The 13,382-nt window shown below is 40.7% G+C and overlaps 1 protein-coding gene across 1 annotated transcript in view; it reads right to left on the bottom strand.

Moving 5' to 3' along the window:
- Nucleotides 1-13,382, bottom strand: part of col14a1a (collagen, type XIV, alpha 1a) — a 167,076-nt gene that overhangs the window by 85,683 nt on the left and 68,011 nt on the right. Inside the window, exons 22-26 of the mRNA XM_085366286.1 lie at nucleotides 11,909-12,025; nucleotides 8,267-8,413; nucleotides 6,747-6,821; nucleotides 4,183-4,322; nucleotides 1,676-1,799 (exon numbers count right to left, since the gene is read on the bottom strand). Of these exons, the coding sequence (XP_085222412.1) occupies nucleotides 1,676-1,799; nucleotides 4,183-4,322; nucleotides 6,747-6,821; nucleotides 8,267-8,413; nucleotides 11,909-12,025 (603 nt within the window). The remainder of the gene's footprint in view (nucleotides 1-1,675; nucleotides 1,800-4,182; nucleotides 4,323-6,746; nucleotides 6,822-8,266; nucleotides 8,414-11,908; nucleotides 12,026-13,382) is intronic.

The following is a 13,382-nucleotide window of genomic DNA, read 5'->3' on the forward strand; positions in this document are numbered from 1 at the left end:
GGGATGGGATGAAACAAAGCGGCCAAAAAGCAATGCCGAGAAGAACGCTTGAAAGGAAGAAGAAGAGAAAAGGAACAAAGATCAGCAACAAAGAAAGAGAGTAGAGGAAAACACATGTAGGAAGACTAGTGGAATCGGCTCTGTATCACACAGGTATAGCTCAAGGACACAATTACTGTGTGCAGACACTGAGCCCTGACCCAAACTTTAGCAGAGGGAAAGCGCTCTGAACGACCAGCATTACCTGCACAGTCACATACCACATCGAGTTAATGGCTTTCACCTTGTGTAGACTAACGCAGCGGGACATTTCAACATGAGTTTTACAATAGATTCATCATCCGTAGTGTTTGTTATGCATACTGACAATGAAGCAGGAGTGGTACAATATACCAACATGGACAGAATACTGATTTGATGTTAATGACGCACATTTGATACGAATAAAACTAGTCAAGTTATTTGTACACGTGTGTATTATAGTTATACGCACTGCTCAAAAAATAAATAAAGGACAACTTTATTTAAAAACACATCAGATATCAAGCGGTAAAAAAATCATGCTGATATCTGTACTGATATGGACTGAGTAATGTGTTTGAAACACAAGGAAGCTACATTATATGATGGGAATGAAAATTAGCTACTTGCAGAGCGCTGAATTAGAAGGAAGCCAGAAAATCAAAGTGAAAAAAGAAGGAAACATAGACCCAAACATAGAGTCACTAAACATAGATTCACAGAGGTGTTCTGTTAGATTTAGGTCAGGTGAGCATGCAGGCCAGTCAGTGGTATTGATTCTTTCATCCTCCAGACACCGCCTGCATACTCGCCACATAAGGCCGGGCATTACACCTGGGGGAACCAGTACCCACTGCACCACCATAGGGTGTGATAATGAGTCCAAGAATTTAAGCCCAATACCTAATAGCAGTCAGGGTGCTGTTGCCTAGCCTGTAGAGGTCTGTTGTATTCCTCCATGGATACGCCTCCGCAAACCATCACCGACGCACCACCCAAACAGTCAGGCTGAACGATGTTACAGAGCCTGTCACTTCTGGTATTCTATTGCAAATGCCACGAAGGGCTGGGCAGTGAGGGCAGGCAGTTCCTGGAGGATGAAGAAATTGATACCACTCACTTGCCCCCATGCTTGCCTGACCTAAATCCAATAGAACACCTCTGGGACATCATTTTTCAATCCATCCAAACCCCAAGGTTGCACCTAACAGTCCAGGAGTTCAGTGATGCCCTGGTCCAGACCTGGGAGAAGATACTCCGAGACACCATCCATCTTATTAGGAGCATGCCCAGACGTTGCCAGTCATGCTTAGAAGCACATACACACTACTGAGTACCATTTTGAGTTGCTGCAAGGAAATTCCCTCAGAATGGACTAGCATCACTTTTTCACTTTGATTTTCAGGTTGCCTTTGAATTAGGCCCTCTGTAGGTTCATCATTTAAATTTTTTATCAAAACGATTTGGCATCCTTTTATTCCTAAAACATTATCCAGGCCATAAAGCATGATTTTTCTCTTTTTCATCTGTGTTAAATTTTTGAGCAGTGTACTAACATAGATTATAATGAAAATGTCCTGCTAATAAATAGAGCTAAACAAAGGGAATTGCAGTAACTATCACCACTATAATCCTGCCATTGTGCTGTTCTAACCTGTCTTAGTGTTTCCTCCTTTATAGCTGATTCTCTGAATAGCCTCCAGCAGTGCTTCTTTGTTGCTATGAGAACTCAGCTGGAATTCGGTCCGAGCATCGTCGCTGAACTGAGCAACGGCCACCTGGAGAGAGACAGAGACACATGTCAAATAAAATTATGCAAATTTAAAGTGCCGTTTGCCTGAGCCAGTTTGGGTTTAAACTCCGTATAAAGGGAGAATTTAGAAAATAGTAAAATTCTGTCATCATCTGTTCACAGTCATGTCATTCACGATACTGCCACAAAGGGTTTTCAGGGTAGTTTCAGCCTCGCCCCATAGTACAAAAAACCTAAATTACACACAAAAAAAGCTTATCTGGCATTAGTCAAGTGTTATGAAGCCAAATGATTGCGATCTTGGTCAAACAACCTAATATCCACGTCATTATCACCAACACTCTCTGAATTTTTTCTGGACATTAACAACAGTATCAAACAGATATTGCTATTGTTCACTGATGGTAATTGTGTAATTACATTAATTGGGGTGCGACAAAATAGCCCCACAAAGCGAATGTAGTGCAGATGGGTTTGTCTGTACATGATGCACAAGAGGCCTGAATATACAATTCACAGTTTAAGATTATAGCTTTATAGACGGGGCAGTGTTATCACCTTTTTTTCATCTGGTCCTTCCTGGTGTATTTAATATTTTTCACACTAAGAAACACTCATGATGCAAAAAGGGAATAATGCAACTTTTTCTACAAGCATAGGGGAAACTTAGGAATACATACATCCACATTCCCAAACTGGCACTGTAATCAGTCTAATATCCATACTCTAAGAGCGTCGGACAACTGTCATTACCTCCAGACTGCTAATGGTGCTGTTGTTGGCTTTGGTCAGCCTACATTACCCAGCCAACTCCCTCTTTATTGTGCAGCCAACTTTCTCACATTACAGCCAGCGCTCTGATGCTGGTAGCCTACTGCCAGAAGGTTATGGAGCACAGCAAGGCTAGTGAACTCCTTAACAGCAGACATTACACAAATGAAACAAAAGGGTTTAGCAAGCACCTCTACAGTGTGATAAATGAACCAGCTGAGGTTTGCTGACATAGTGGGGGCCATGCAGGACAGAAGCGCAAATAAATGAGTTCACAGTGACAACAGGGAGCAACAGCCCCGAGTTAGAGCTTAGCATTACTATTGATGGACCTGATAAATGGGAGATAGTCTGAGGGAGTGAAGATGGTAATATCCCCCGTGGTAACATGAGTCAAACTTTTGCTCTGTTAGAATCACGTTGACAGAGAACCACTCACTGTTTATACCAGCTTTAATGCATCTGCACTCAACTTATTAAAATCACCATTTCTGCAGGAAAAGTATTGTTTTCTGGAACGGTGGCTGCAAATGAGTGGAGTTAACTCAATACCGCTCAGCAACAAGAGGTCATTCCAGAAAGTAAAGATTGACTCACGGGGAGTTTAAAGTTTCTTCTCACTTTCCCAAACTTTTCAACAGATGTAAAGCTTTGGTCCTGCTGATTTATCAGGGGGTTTTCAGGGTAGTGGTTGGCTCCAGAGCATCCTTCTAATATCAATGAATGCCAGTGTCAGCACCTTTCTTTCCTAAACAATAAATGATCCGAAGGATGTGGACTAAACTCAAATGATCTAAGATACATTATATGGGTAAAATTTCTGTTCTAATCAAATTTCAGTGGCTAACTTTGAAACAAAGAAAACAGTAGGTTACAGAAACTAAGTGGCTTTTCGATAAGTCCCCTCCATCCTCTCATTATCAGCATCCAAGCTCCTTTATTTTACTCTCCGCTGAATGTTAGTCTAGCTTCAGCAGATCCTAAAGCAAAAATTAAAAATAGCTTTTCTTTCTCTTTTTGGTGACTGGCTATTGGTGAAATTGGCTGCAGTGCATAACGGCTGGAGGAAAGAGGATGAGGTAATTCGCTAGAGCGGCAGGGGGTTGTAATCTATCTTTTTGCAGGGATTAACACCCGCATACACATAATTCTCTCGTCTGTGAACGAGTTCCTAACCCTCAGATTATACTCAGATATGCAATTAAGTTATTCCCTCATTATTATGGTTTTGAGTACAGCTGCATTTGGCTGGAGCCCCACTGTCTGCTATACATCATATTTCCCATGAGGAAAAATTCTTAAACAAAGAAAATAAATTGCAAAGAGACTGAAAGGAAATGAAAAGCCTTAGGGACAATTTGGATTTCTGTTGGTTAAACTGTGTAAACTGGCAAAACGGTAATTTTCACTAGACACAGGAATTTAGACTAGACACAACAACCACTAACAGTCCTAAATGTGAATCCAAGCCCTGCAAAGAGTCTCACTTCACTGTGAGTCAGAGCGAGGCGGTCAACACAGCATGACGTTTTAATCCATAAATCTTCCTTTCCCATGTAATGACAGATTTTTGGGGAAAACTGGTATGAATGAGTAAAACGAGATAAGTTCACTAAGAATGCTGTCATGTGACTGACCTGGGTGCCATCTTGTCCAATCAGATCCAGCGATCCCATGGTGCTGTAGAGGAAACGTGTAATCTTCATGAAGTTGTCGTCTCCGATGGACCAGGAGCCGTCGACCAGGAACGCCAGGTCAGCCTTGGCCTCCTTACATACTTCAGACAGATAAGGGAGGGGTTTAGATTTAGTCAGCACAACGCTTTGTGTCTACACAAAAAAATAATTTCACACAGTGTGAATGTCAGCAGAGGACAAAGCGTAAGTGGAATATTAACTGGCTGCCTAATATATTCAGACTCAGAGTAAATATGCAAAGTATGAAGCTCTGCAAATATACATCTGCTGGAAAAGGGTAAATATGCAAAGACTAGGTCTTCAGAGCAATCTGCCAACTGTGGAGTTCATAAGATTAAAGGTATGGTGCTCACACATTTTTAAACTCTGATTTTTCTGAACACAAAATCATCTCTATCCTGTCTGGTTGTGCCGCTCTTATATATCCACGGCCCTGCAGCGACGTTTCCCTCTTTTATTTGTCTCAGGTTTCTTGATGACTCCCAGCAGCCTTTTCATCACTGCTGTAAAGTTGTTTTGTGGTTTTAACAAGTCTGCAACCTCCAAGTCTTTGCTAAATTTCTAACCTTGTTTATGACCATGTCAGTATCCATAAATTCCAATGCAACAAAGGAGAGGAGAAAACTTCAATGTTAGAGAGGATTGTTTGTGTTTCGGGTCTGCGTTGCCATCTGTCTTGAACATTTGACCATTTTCAGTAAATTTTCTTTCTATCTCTTCATGCGGCATAACTTTGTTTCTTTGTCTTCTCCCTCCTATGTAGAACAAACACACGGTCCTTGTGTTCTGTTTCTCCCATCTTTGCAGTTCTGTCCCGAATAAAGGTTGCCTGTCATTACAGATGGAGGCACTGGTCTGACAAAGGTCAGAAACTTAGACAGAAGCGCTTCCAGGCGGGCTCAGCAGGTGTGTCTTTCACTTTTGTGGACCTCGTGTTGTGGTGCGACCTTTTACCTGAGCTCATCAGACAGGAACAGAGGAGGACGAAGCCTGTCTGGGTAGTAGGTGAAAGGGTGGTGGACTCAAACCCCTTCGTTACTTGAGCTTTCGATTTAAAAAAAACATTTGAAAAACATTTTTGCTTGTCCTAACTCATGAGTCATTCACAACCCTGTTTGGAAAAGAAAGAAAGAAGCTGTGTGCTAATAAAGACTAAATTGCAAATCATGTTTATTAACTTGAAAGCATCAAAAAGAGAAAACAAAAGTTGAACTTGATTAATTTCTTCAGATTAACACTGAAATTATAGTTTTGGAGCAACACATGCTGCTCTCCAGATGACTTTTTTTGAGCTTTGTCAAGTGTGCTAAATCGGCATGTATTACAACAGCATGGCTCTTTAATAAAACAGCCCAAAGCTAAACTGGCATGCCAGCTGTAGAGACCTGTCACCTAATAAAAGAGCGTACAAAATCCTATATTAAGTATGGCTTCATAAGCATTTTGCATAAGAACAGAGGAATTAGGCTCCTTGCTCTCCAAAGGCTCAAGTGTTATTAAAAAGTTAGTGACATCATATTCATTATTGGCTTTTTAAAAATGGTTCAAATGCCTTAATTTGACATGCTCTCTTTTTTAATGTATTAAAATAGATATAGTGCTTGGATTGGATGTGTTTTATTACGTAGATTGTAGTTTGAATTTATCAAGAACAGCTGAGGCTCATTTTCTAAATTTTACTTAGTGATTGATCCAGTGAAGAGAAACTTCACAAGTATCATAACTTGCTGGTCAGCGGTGAGTCAAGTGTAACCTGCATGATTTGAGGAGAAATAAAGCTGAGTAAGAGTGATCAGATTAGCCTAGCTGAGCCTGTGGTAATATGATAAGAGGTTACTTTTCTTCATTTTGGTGTTAGCTGCAGCAGAATCAGTATATTTCACATAATTAAGTCATTGTGGAATAAAAATGTCTGAGATTTTCCTTTAGCACACCCTAAATTTACAAGCCGACTCTCCAAATTTCCTTATGATTTACTGTGTATGTTCAGTTTCAGTACCACAGCAGAGCGGTATAGCACGTTGGGGACTGTGCCTTCTTCTTTCGTGCCTCCGTCTCCCTAGCATCCTCCTCTGTCACACCATCTGCACGCCCTCAATCACTACTTTCTCTTTGGTATTTCCCTTTTCCTCTCCTCTGGCAGCTCAATCTTTGGCATCATTTTCCCAATATATCCACTAAACACACTCTTCTGTCTCACATTCATTTTCCTAAGTTGCTTCAGTCGCATTTTTCCTGCACACACAGGCAAAATAAGTTCAGATAAGAAGTTCAGCAATTACGTGCGTCAGTTTTACAGAACGCACATGTTTTGTATGTAAACAAACTATTGAGAAGGAATGTATTGGCCATTTTTGTTTTTCAAAGTACACAATGAATACACCAGGTGGGAATAAGGAACAGAAATAAGATGGATGTCATATTTCCTCTAAAAAGACATAATATGTCAACTGCAAGGATTATCCACCACATTGAACATAAGAGTATTAAAAGCTTCATCTCACCCTCTTTGGCTGGTGGGATTGTGGGTGGGGGCTCCGTAGTGGGTGGTTCAGTCGGAGCCTGAGTGGGTGCTGCAACTGGAAGCACGCACAAACACACACAGAGACACAGAGATAGAAGGCAAGGTCATCAATCATGACGACAGTGACAAGTGGCACCATCAATGGGGTCTACATGCAGACCGCAAACACACACTTGTGCATGAGCACACAAACACAGCTGGCACACTGAGACATAGCAGTGGTCTGTTTCTATTAACCTTTCCTCCAGCGATTGAACTCTGGACCTTTACAGAAAAAAAGATTTCTAATGCAATCTGTAGATATTGTACATACGCAAAACAGCTTCTGTGTTTTATTGAGTTTGTCTTTTGCTCCATTTTGGAATTATTTCAGATTTGAACTTTCTAAATTGCTTCTATACATCCTAAATTGGGGACAGCACAAGTGATTTTTTTTTTATCAGTCTAGCATCTATTGTCTGTAAGACTCAAAAACAGCCCCAAGTTAAAGTCTGTGCCTCGGTGTCAGATTACTTACTTTGGAGAAAGTTCTGTCAAACCAGAGAGCAGTAAAGTGAATCATCTCGGAGAGATTTGCTACTGCGCAAAGAAGCGACACACACTTTGTAAAACTGGATGAGATTATCTCAACAAATGTTTCTTCGGCTTCCACACCACACCGCTGTGGTGACAAAACAAAGATATGTAGCCTGCTTGAGAATATCTGCTTGATTGACGCAGCTGTCACTGAATGATAAACAGTGAGGAGTTCAGGTGAAATTCGTGCCTTCGTTACCTGACGCTGTTTCTTGCTTTTATTGTGTCTTTTCACCCTTTGAGCTTTATCGGTTGTTTACAGACTTACACAGATGATATGGAAAGGTGGCTGTTGGCTGTGTGTAAAAGCAACAAGTACAATTTCAAGTACTGAACTTAATATAATTATGACAATTTGTAGTCGATACTTCTCTTTGCTGTGGCTAACAGCTAAAGGTTTTGATACACAGACACACTCGTATTAATTACATTTACAGTGAATACATCAGTGAAATTTCACTTGTCTATAGACCTTCAACTATTTCCAAAACCAAACAGATTAAGTCATCCAACAGATGTCTTGCTACATAGCAATGTGAATATGAGAACATATCTATCTATTCATTTTTTTTGGTATTCCTGGTTTTTACACCAGTCTTCTTGATCCCAGGAGCTGTGTGGTTCACCTCACCTCATTAACAGACCAATGAACTGCACAAACACGATATGTTTTCCGAGAGTGCAACCGAGCAAATTAAAGAAAACCTAAGCTACGAGATGTGCGACGAGATGGCTACAGTGTGCAAAGAGGGAAAAATATACATAAGATGGAGACGTAAAGGATTAACTGATTACATTAGATGAGAAATGAGTAAAAAAGAAATAAGAATAAAACTTGCAACCCCTTTAAAAATGTTCACGATAAATAGAAATGAATGAAATGATCGACAGCTTTGACATAAAACAAACATAAACCCAGCATACGTGTCATGTCAGTGATGGACACAGAGGGTCCCTCCGTTTCTTGTATTTGCGCGTGAACGCTGATCTGGTATTGGCTACTAGGAGTGAGGTCGTAAAAGCAGTGTCGGGAAGCTCCACCTCCCAGCCTCACTTCCTGTCTCTGACCATCTGCAAGGCAACAAGAAATAAAAGAGCTGATTTAGAGTGATTAAAATTCCCAGTAAAAGTCATGCACGCCAAACAGACTGAAATCGCCTGGAGATGCTTTTTAGACGAACTTTTACAAAAGACACACCTTCATTTTCATCTGTGTTCTCAATGAAAATGTAAGATAATATTAATAATGTATTTTCTAGCAGATTAGGGTAAATATAATCAGATTTGAGTCCGGTTTAAGGCTCTGATGAAGCTCAATGTTTTGTTGACTTTACAGAATTAACTGTGATGCATCAAAATGATTCATTCTCAGGCATCTTTTTCATGATGAAAGCACAACACACACACATACACTGGTTGAGAATCCGCCACATGTGCCGCTTTCACTTCACCAAAAAGGTAAGCGAGAAAGTTTTCAAAAAGTGTGGGAAAACATCTTAAATCAACTGAAAATCAAAATAAATCACGTTATTGAGCTCTTTTGTCTTCTCTTGACAATTTCCCCTGGATTGCAGACTGCAAACACGTACTTTGTAGTGTCTGTTTTGACGGGCTGCAGAGCGAGAGGATCACAGAGAAGAAAAGACATGAGAATTTATGTTGGCAGCCCAAAAGGTACAAATTGGAAACTCGCGTATACAGTACACACTCTAATGGCTGCCATTTGTCAGTTTCATTTAGTCTAATTTTATTTCCTAATGTGTCTCTCATCTTGGAGGTTGACAAATTAGCTCCTCCTCCATGCAGGAAGCAGCCATAGATAATAAAGTTTAGGGAAACAGCTGTCGAGGCTCCGCGCGTTTCCATCCGAGAAGGTGTTTAAGCAGCTGGCTGGCTCTGCGTGGATTAAAGTAAATCTCTAAACTTTCGACTTCAACATCCCACCGCTACTCAGGCAGGAGAGGGAGAGAGAGACAAAGACAAATCGAAAAGTTCGCGAGGAAGACGGGAGAGAAATCTCCCTTCTTCCTGCTGTCTTCTTCCCTCGAAAGGCAATGAAATGCGTGCACAAATCACACGCCGAATTTGTTCGTGTCTCTAATACATTTATCAGCCAACGCTAGCTTCCAATTTAGTTTAATCAACAGCAACCACGAACCTGAACGCCGTCGGAAAAATCTATTTTAAAGCAGAGCCAAGATCTGATATACATACACAGTGCATTCCTGTTATTCAGTTTAATTTTAATAAAGCTGCATTCAATTTTGTTGCTGTGCTGTCATTGCTTTGATGTTGTGCACACTGCCTTGCTTGCACACCAAAGCAAATCAAGATCATTGGTAATGGTATTAGTCACACCTGCGGTTTCTTTCCCATGGCAAATCAAATGGGTGGAACCCATTTACCAACTACGAATCTCACTGAACGGCAATCAAGGAATAAATGACAGGATATTTTCAGGCTTAATGTAAACCCATGAAGCACATACGGTAGTCCAACCTGCCTGCTACAATATGTTTTGATTTTTACTGCACTGATATTTCAAAAATAACCCTGTGGACTAAGCAGTGACACTTGCCTACACTAACAAATTATTTTGAGGATGACCACAAATCTATACAGCAATTTCTACATGATAGCCATCTCTGAAAAATATCAGGAGGGCTTTAGATTTTATATGAACTTGTGGGATAGCCCCCTGAGGACGAATAAAAATAAAGCTCCGACTTGAAATTGTTCACTGTGATAGGATGAGTTCCAAACTTCTCGGTCAACACAACGTGGGTTTTATATTTTTGTCAAACTATCACAAAGCTGGGGTTAAACACAACTTTTTTCCTTGGCTGATTCTATTTAACTAAAACATATTTTTCCACTTTCTCCTTTTTGTGCGCCCTCCTCCCTTTGCTTCAACCCCCTTTCTTCCTCCAGCTCCCTTTTTCCATTGATTAATAAGGTGATCTGTGTATTAAACAGCGTCTAAAGGTCACATTCTGTGTCTTTCCTGGTCTCATTTCTGCTGCGATGACATGCGCGATTCTCAAAGCAGTTTCCTCCCATGTCATTTATCGAGCATATCATATCTCCCCTTCCCTTCTGCAAATAGCAAGATTTACGATGATCCCTCACAGCAGAAACCAGTGCCATGTGAGAATGAAACAAATATAACACGTATTTTCCCAGTTGCTCATATCAATATAAATCAACATGAATGTGAAAGGTACCCGTAACCAGTACACGTGTCCTGAGCTGACTGGTCTTTGTGTTAATAATAAACAGAGGAGACATTTTCACGAGGATACTGCAAACCTTTGAGGACACACATTCAAAAGGTCGGAGCCTGAATCCAGCTGCATCACCGCATAGCACAACTCTAGTAAAGAGTTTGATTTACTGACTGAACTGTATTCCAGATACTTAACTGGCAAAAATATTGTTTCTCACATGTTGGGACAACTGGGGGGTGCACAGTAAAAATGTACGTATTGACTATGTGTCTCTGCAGAGAACTCCTGCTTGTTTCTGGGATGAAGTTTTATTACAGTAAAGGTGAGGTGGGGTTCAGACCATATTTCAGAGAGTGAGCAGCTTGTAACAGGTCAAATTACCAATGGACTAAATTAAAATAATTACACTTTTCACAGATACAAGTATATGCCAGTATACAATATAATTAAGGTCTCAGTCACACAGGTCTGGAGATGAGTCGGCAACCATCCGATTGCATGATGTTGCTGGCTGCTGCTGTTATCATCCCATTCCAACACGTTCTCGACCCAAAACGTAACGTACGACGCTATGTGACAAATCCTCGGTATGTTACGCTCTCGGAAACATGAGAACAGTTTGGAATTAATCGACACATGTATATTTATTTTACTTCCTCATCATTAATCACTTTGGAAAACACTATCTAAGCCGATTAAGACTGTGGTTAAGGTTAGGATTAAGGTTAGGGTTAGAGCTGGAATACACGGCTGGAATGTGTGTTACTGCCGGGAGCGTCATTCTGTTAGACTCCATCCGCAATCTGGCGCGTACCATAGGGATGCAGAAGGTTACCTTTCTCGTTCCTGTGGGACGCCTCAGGACGTAACTAATTGTCGGTATGTTACGTGTTGGGAATTAGAACAGTCTCCCCATTCATGTAATCTTAGAGCCTGGTTACCGTGTGAGAGACCGACTTGTCAGCAAACACTTGCAAACCACTTGCCAAGTGGTACTGAACTGGTCACCTTGAAATAAAAGTTGCACCTTTTGAAATCTGTTGATTGAAGCAGGAAGGCACCTTCCTAATTCAATCAACTTTAACTTTGATGGCAACCATTCTCTGTCTCCAGTTTGCAAGGCATTCAGAGAGTAAATGGCGAGTGTTTGTAGACATGTGCAAACACTTGCAAACCACACAGCAATCTGCTAACAAGCAAAGCAAACACAGGGAAAGTTTTTGGTGCAGCACCCTCAGCTAGCAACCACTCGCTAACTGGGTGGAGAATACACATTCTTCCCTAGTGAATGGAGGTTGCCAGAGGGTTGTTGACAGGTCTTAAGAGTAAAAGTACTTACTGAGTGTGGACTGTATAGAGATTCTGTATATTGTAGCATGTAGAAGAGGCTGCCACTGAACACACATGCTGTTGGGTCGCACCTGGTAGGCTGACAAGCCAGACACACCAAGGAATACTAGAGAGAAACAAAGAGTTGTAGAGATGATAGAAAGGTCAGATTAACCTCTAGTTTTCAATTTCCAATACACTCACTAATATGCATTTCGTAATGTCTCTCTCTCTCTCTCTCTCTCTCTCTCTCTCTCTCTCTCTCTCTCTCTCCGACACGCACGCACGCACACACACACTATTACTTCCTGCTGTCCCCAGCCCTTCCACGCACCAAACAATGAAGAGTTTAAGTAGGAGAAATTTTGAAATCCCCAAACAGAAAGCTCTTTTGCAAAGCACTTTAAGGGAAATGTAAACAGTTATTAGTGTTTCGGACAAAATGAATTGTCTGGATTATGTATGAAACAGAAAAGTGGTCAGAACATTAACAGTGCACCAAGTGTAAATAGTCTAAAACTTTCAGCTGGGTAGATGTTAAAATAAATCATTAAGTAACAAAATTAGTCAGCGTTGATGTGTCTTGTGGGGGAACAAGAGACATTATGCAGTGAAATGCAAAACAGCTGAGCAGTTTTAATAGCTGAAACTTGTTTGGTAGTGTTATTTGAGTGTACCACAGGCAAGCAAACCTCCCTGGAGTCACTCTCTCTTCTGTTTTCCTCTCTCTCCCTCTCTCGCTCACTCTTGTTCTTTCCTCCTTGTTAACAGAATTTGCTGATGATATAAAATAAACTCGGCTCTTGTGCCAGTAAATGGATATTTTATGCCGGGACCATATGGCAGGTGCCTTATTTTAAATACTTTTGAATAATGCATAGGGCAACCCATCATTTCTATTAATAATATGCAAAGATGCACATAAACTTACTCTCATACATACAAACATGCAACATTCACGGGGCACTGGAAGACACCTACAAGCTGGTGCTGATGCACATGTGGGTGCAGCAGCATGCAGATAAACACTGCGTTAAAATAATGTCTGATTTTGGCTTCCTTTGCTACAACTTGGATGAAAAAAAGTCTTTGCACCCAAAGGAAAAGTATATATTTAGTTGATTCAGGATGTTTCTCATCATGCCTTTCTTTTCATACTGGAAAGTTTGAGTCAAACCTCTCTTTTTCTTCTGCAAAACATCATGAGACTCTTCTGCAGTCTTGTGCTAACCTATATGATAAAAGCTCCAGCACCCAATTTCAAAATATATTAGGCTTTGTCTGAGGGAAACAAGTTAATTTCATTCACTGGTCCTACGGGTACTAAATTTGCTTTTTATGCTACATGTTAGTATGTGCAAATTACTTGTGCAAACATGCCATATAACCTTCTGTTGATGAGGCTGCCATGAATGCAGTGTGCCCGGGGAAATATGACACTATAGCCACCTTATTAAAATGACAAATGATTCCATGCACTTCCC

Source organism: Diplotaxodon limnothrissa, linkage group LG11 (assembly GCF_057381915.1).
Source record: "Diplotaxodon limnothrissa isolate DT_005_m linkage group LG11, D_limnothrissa_male_GT1.1, whole genome shotgun sequence".
Lineage (NCBI taxonomy): Eukaryota > Metazoa > Chordata > Actinopteri > Cichliformes > Cichlidae > Diplotaxodon > Diplotaxodon limnothrissa.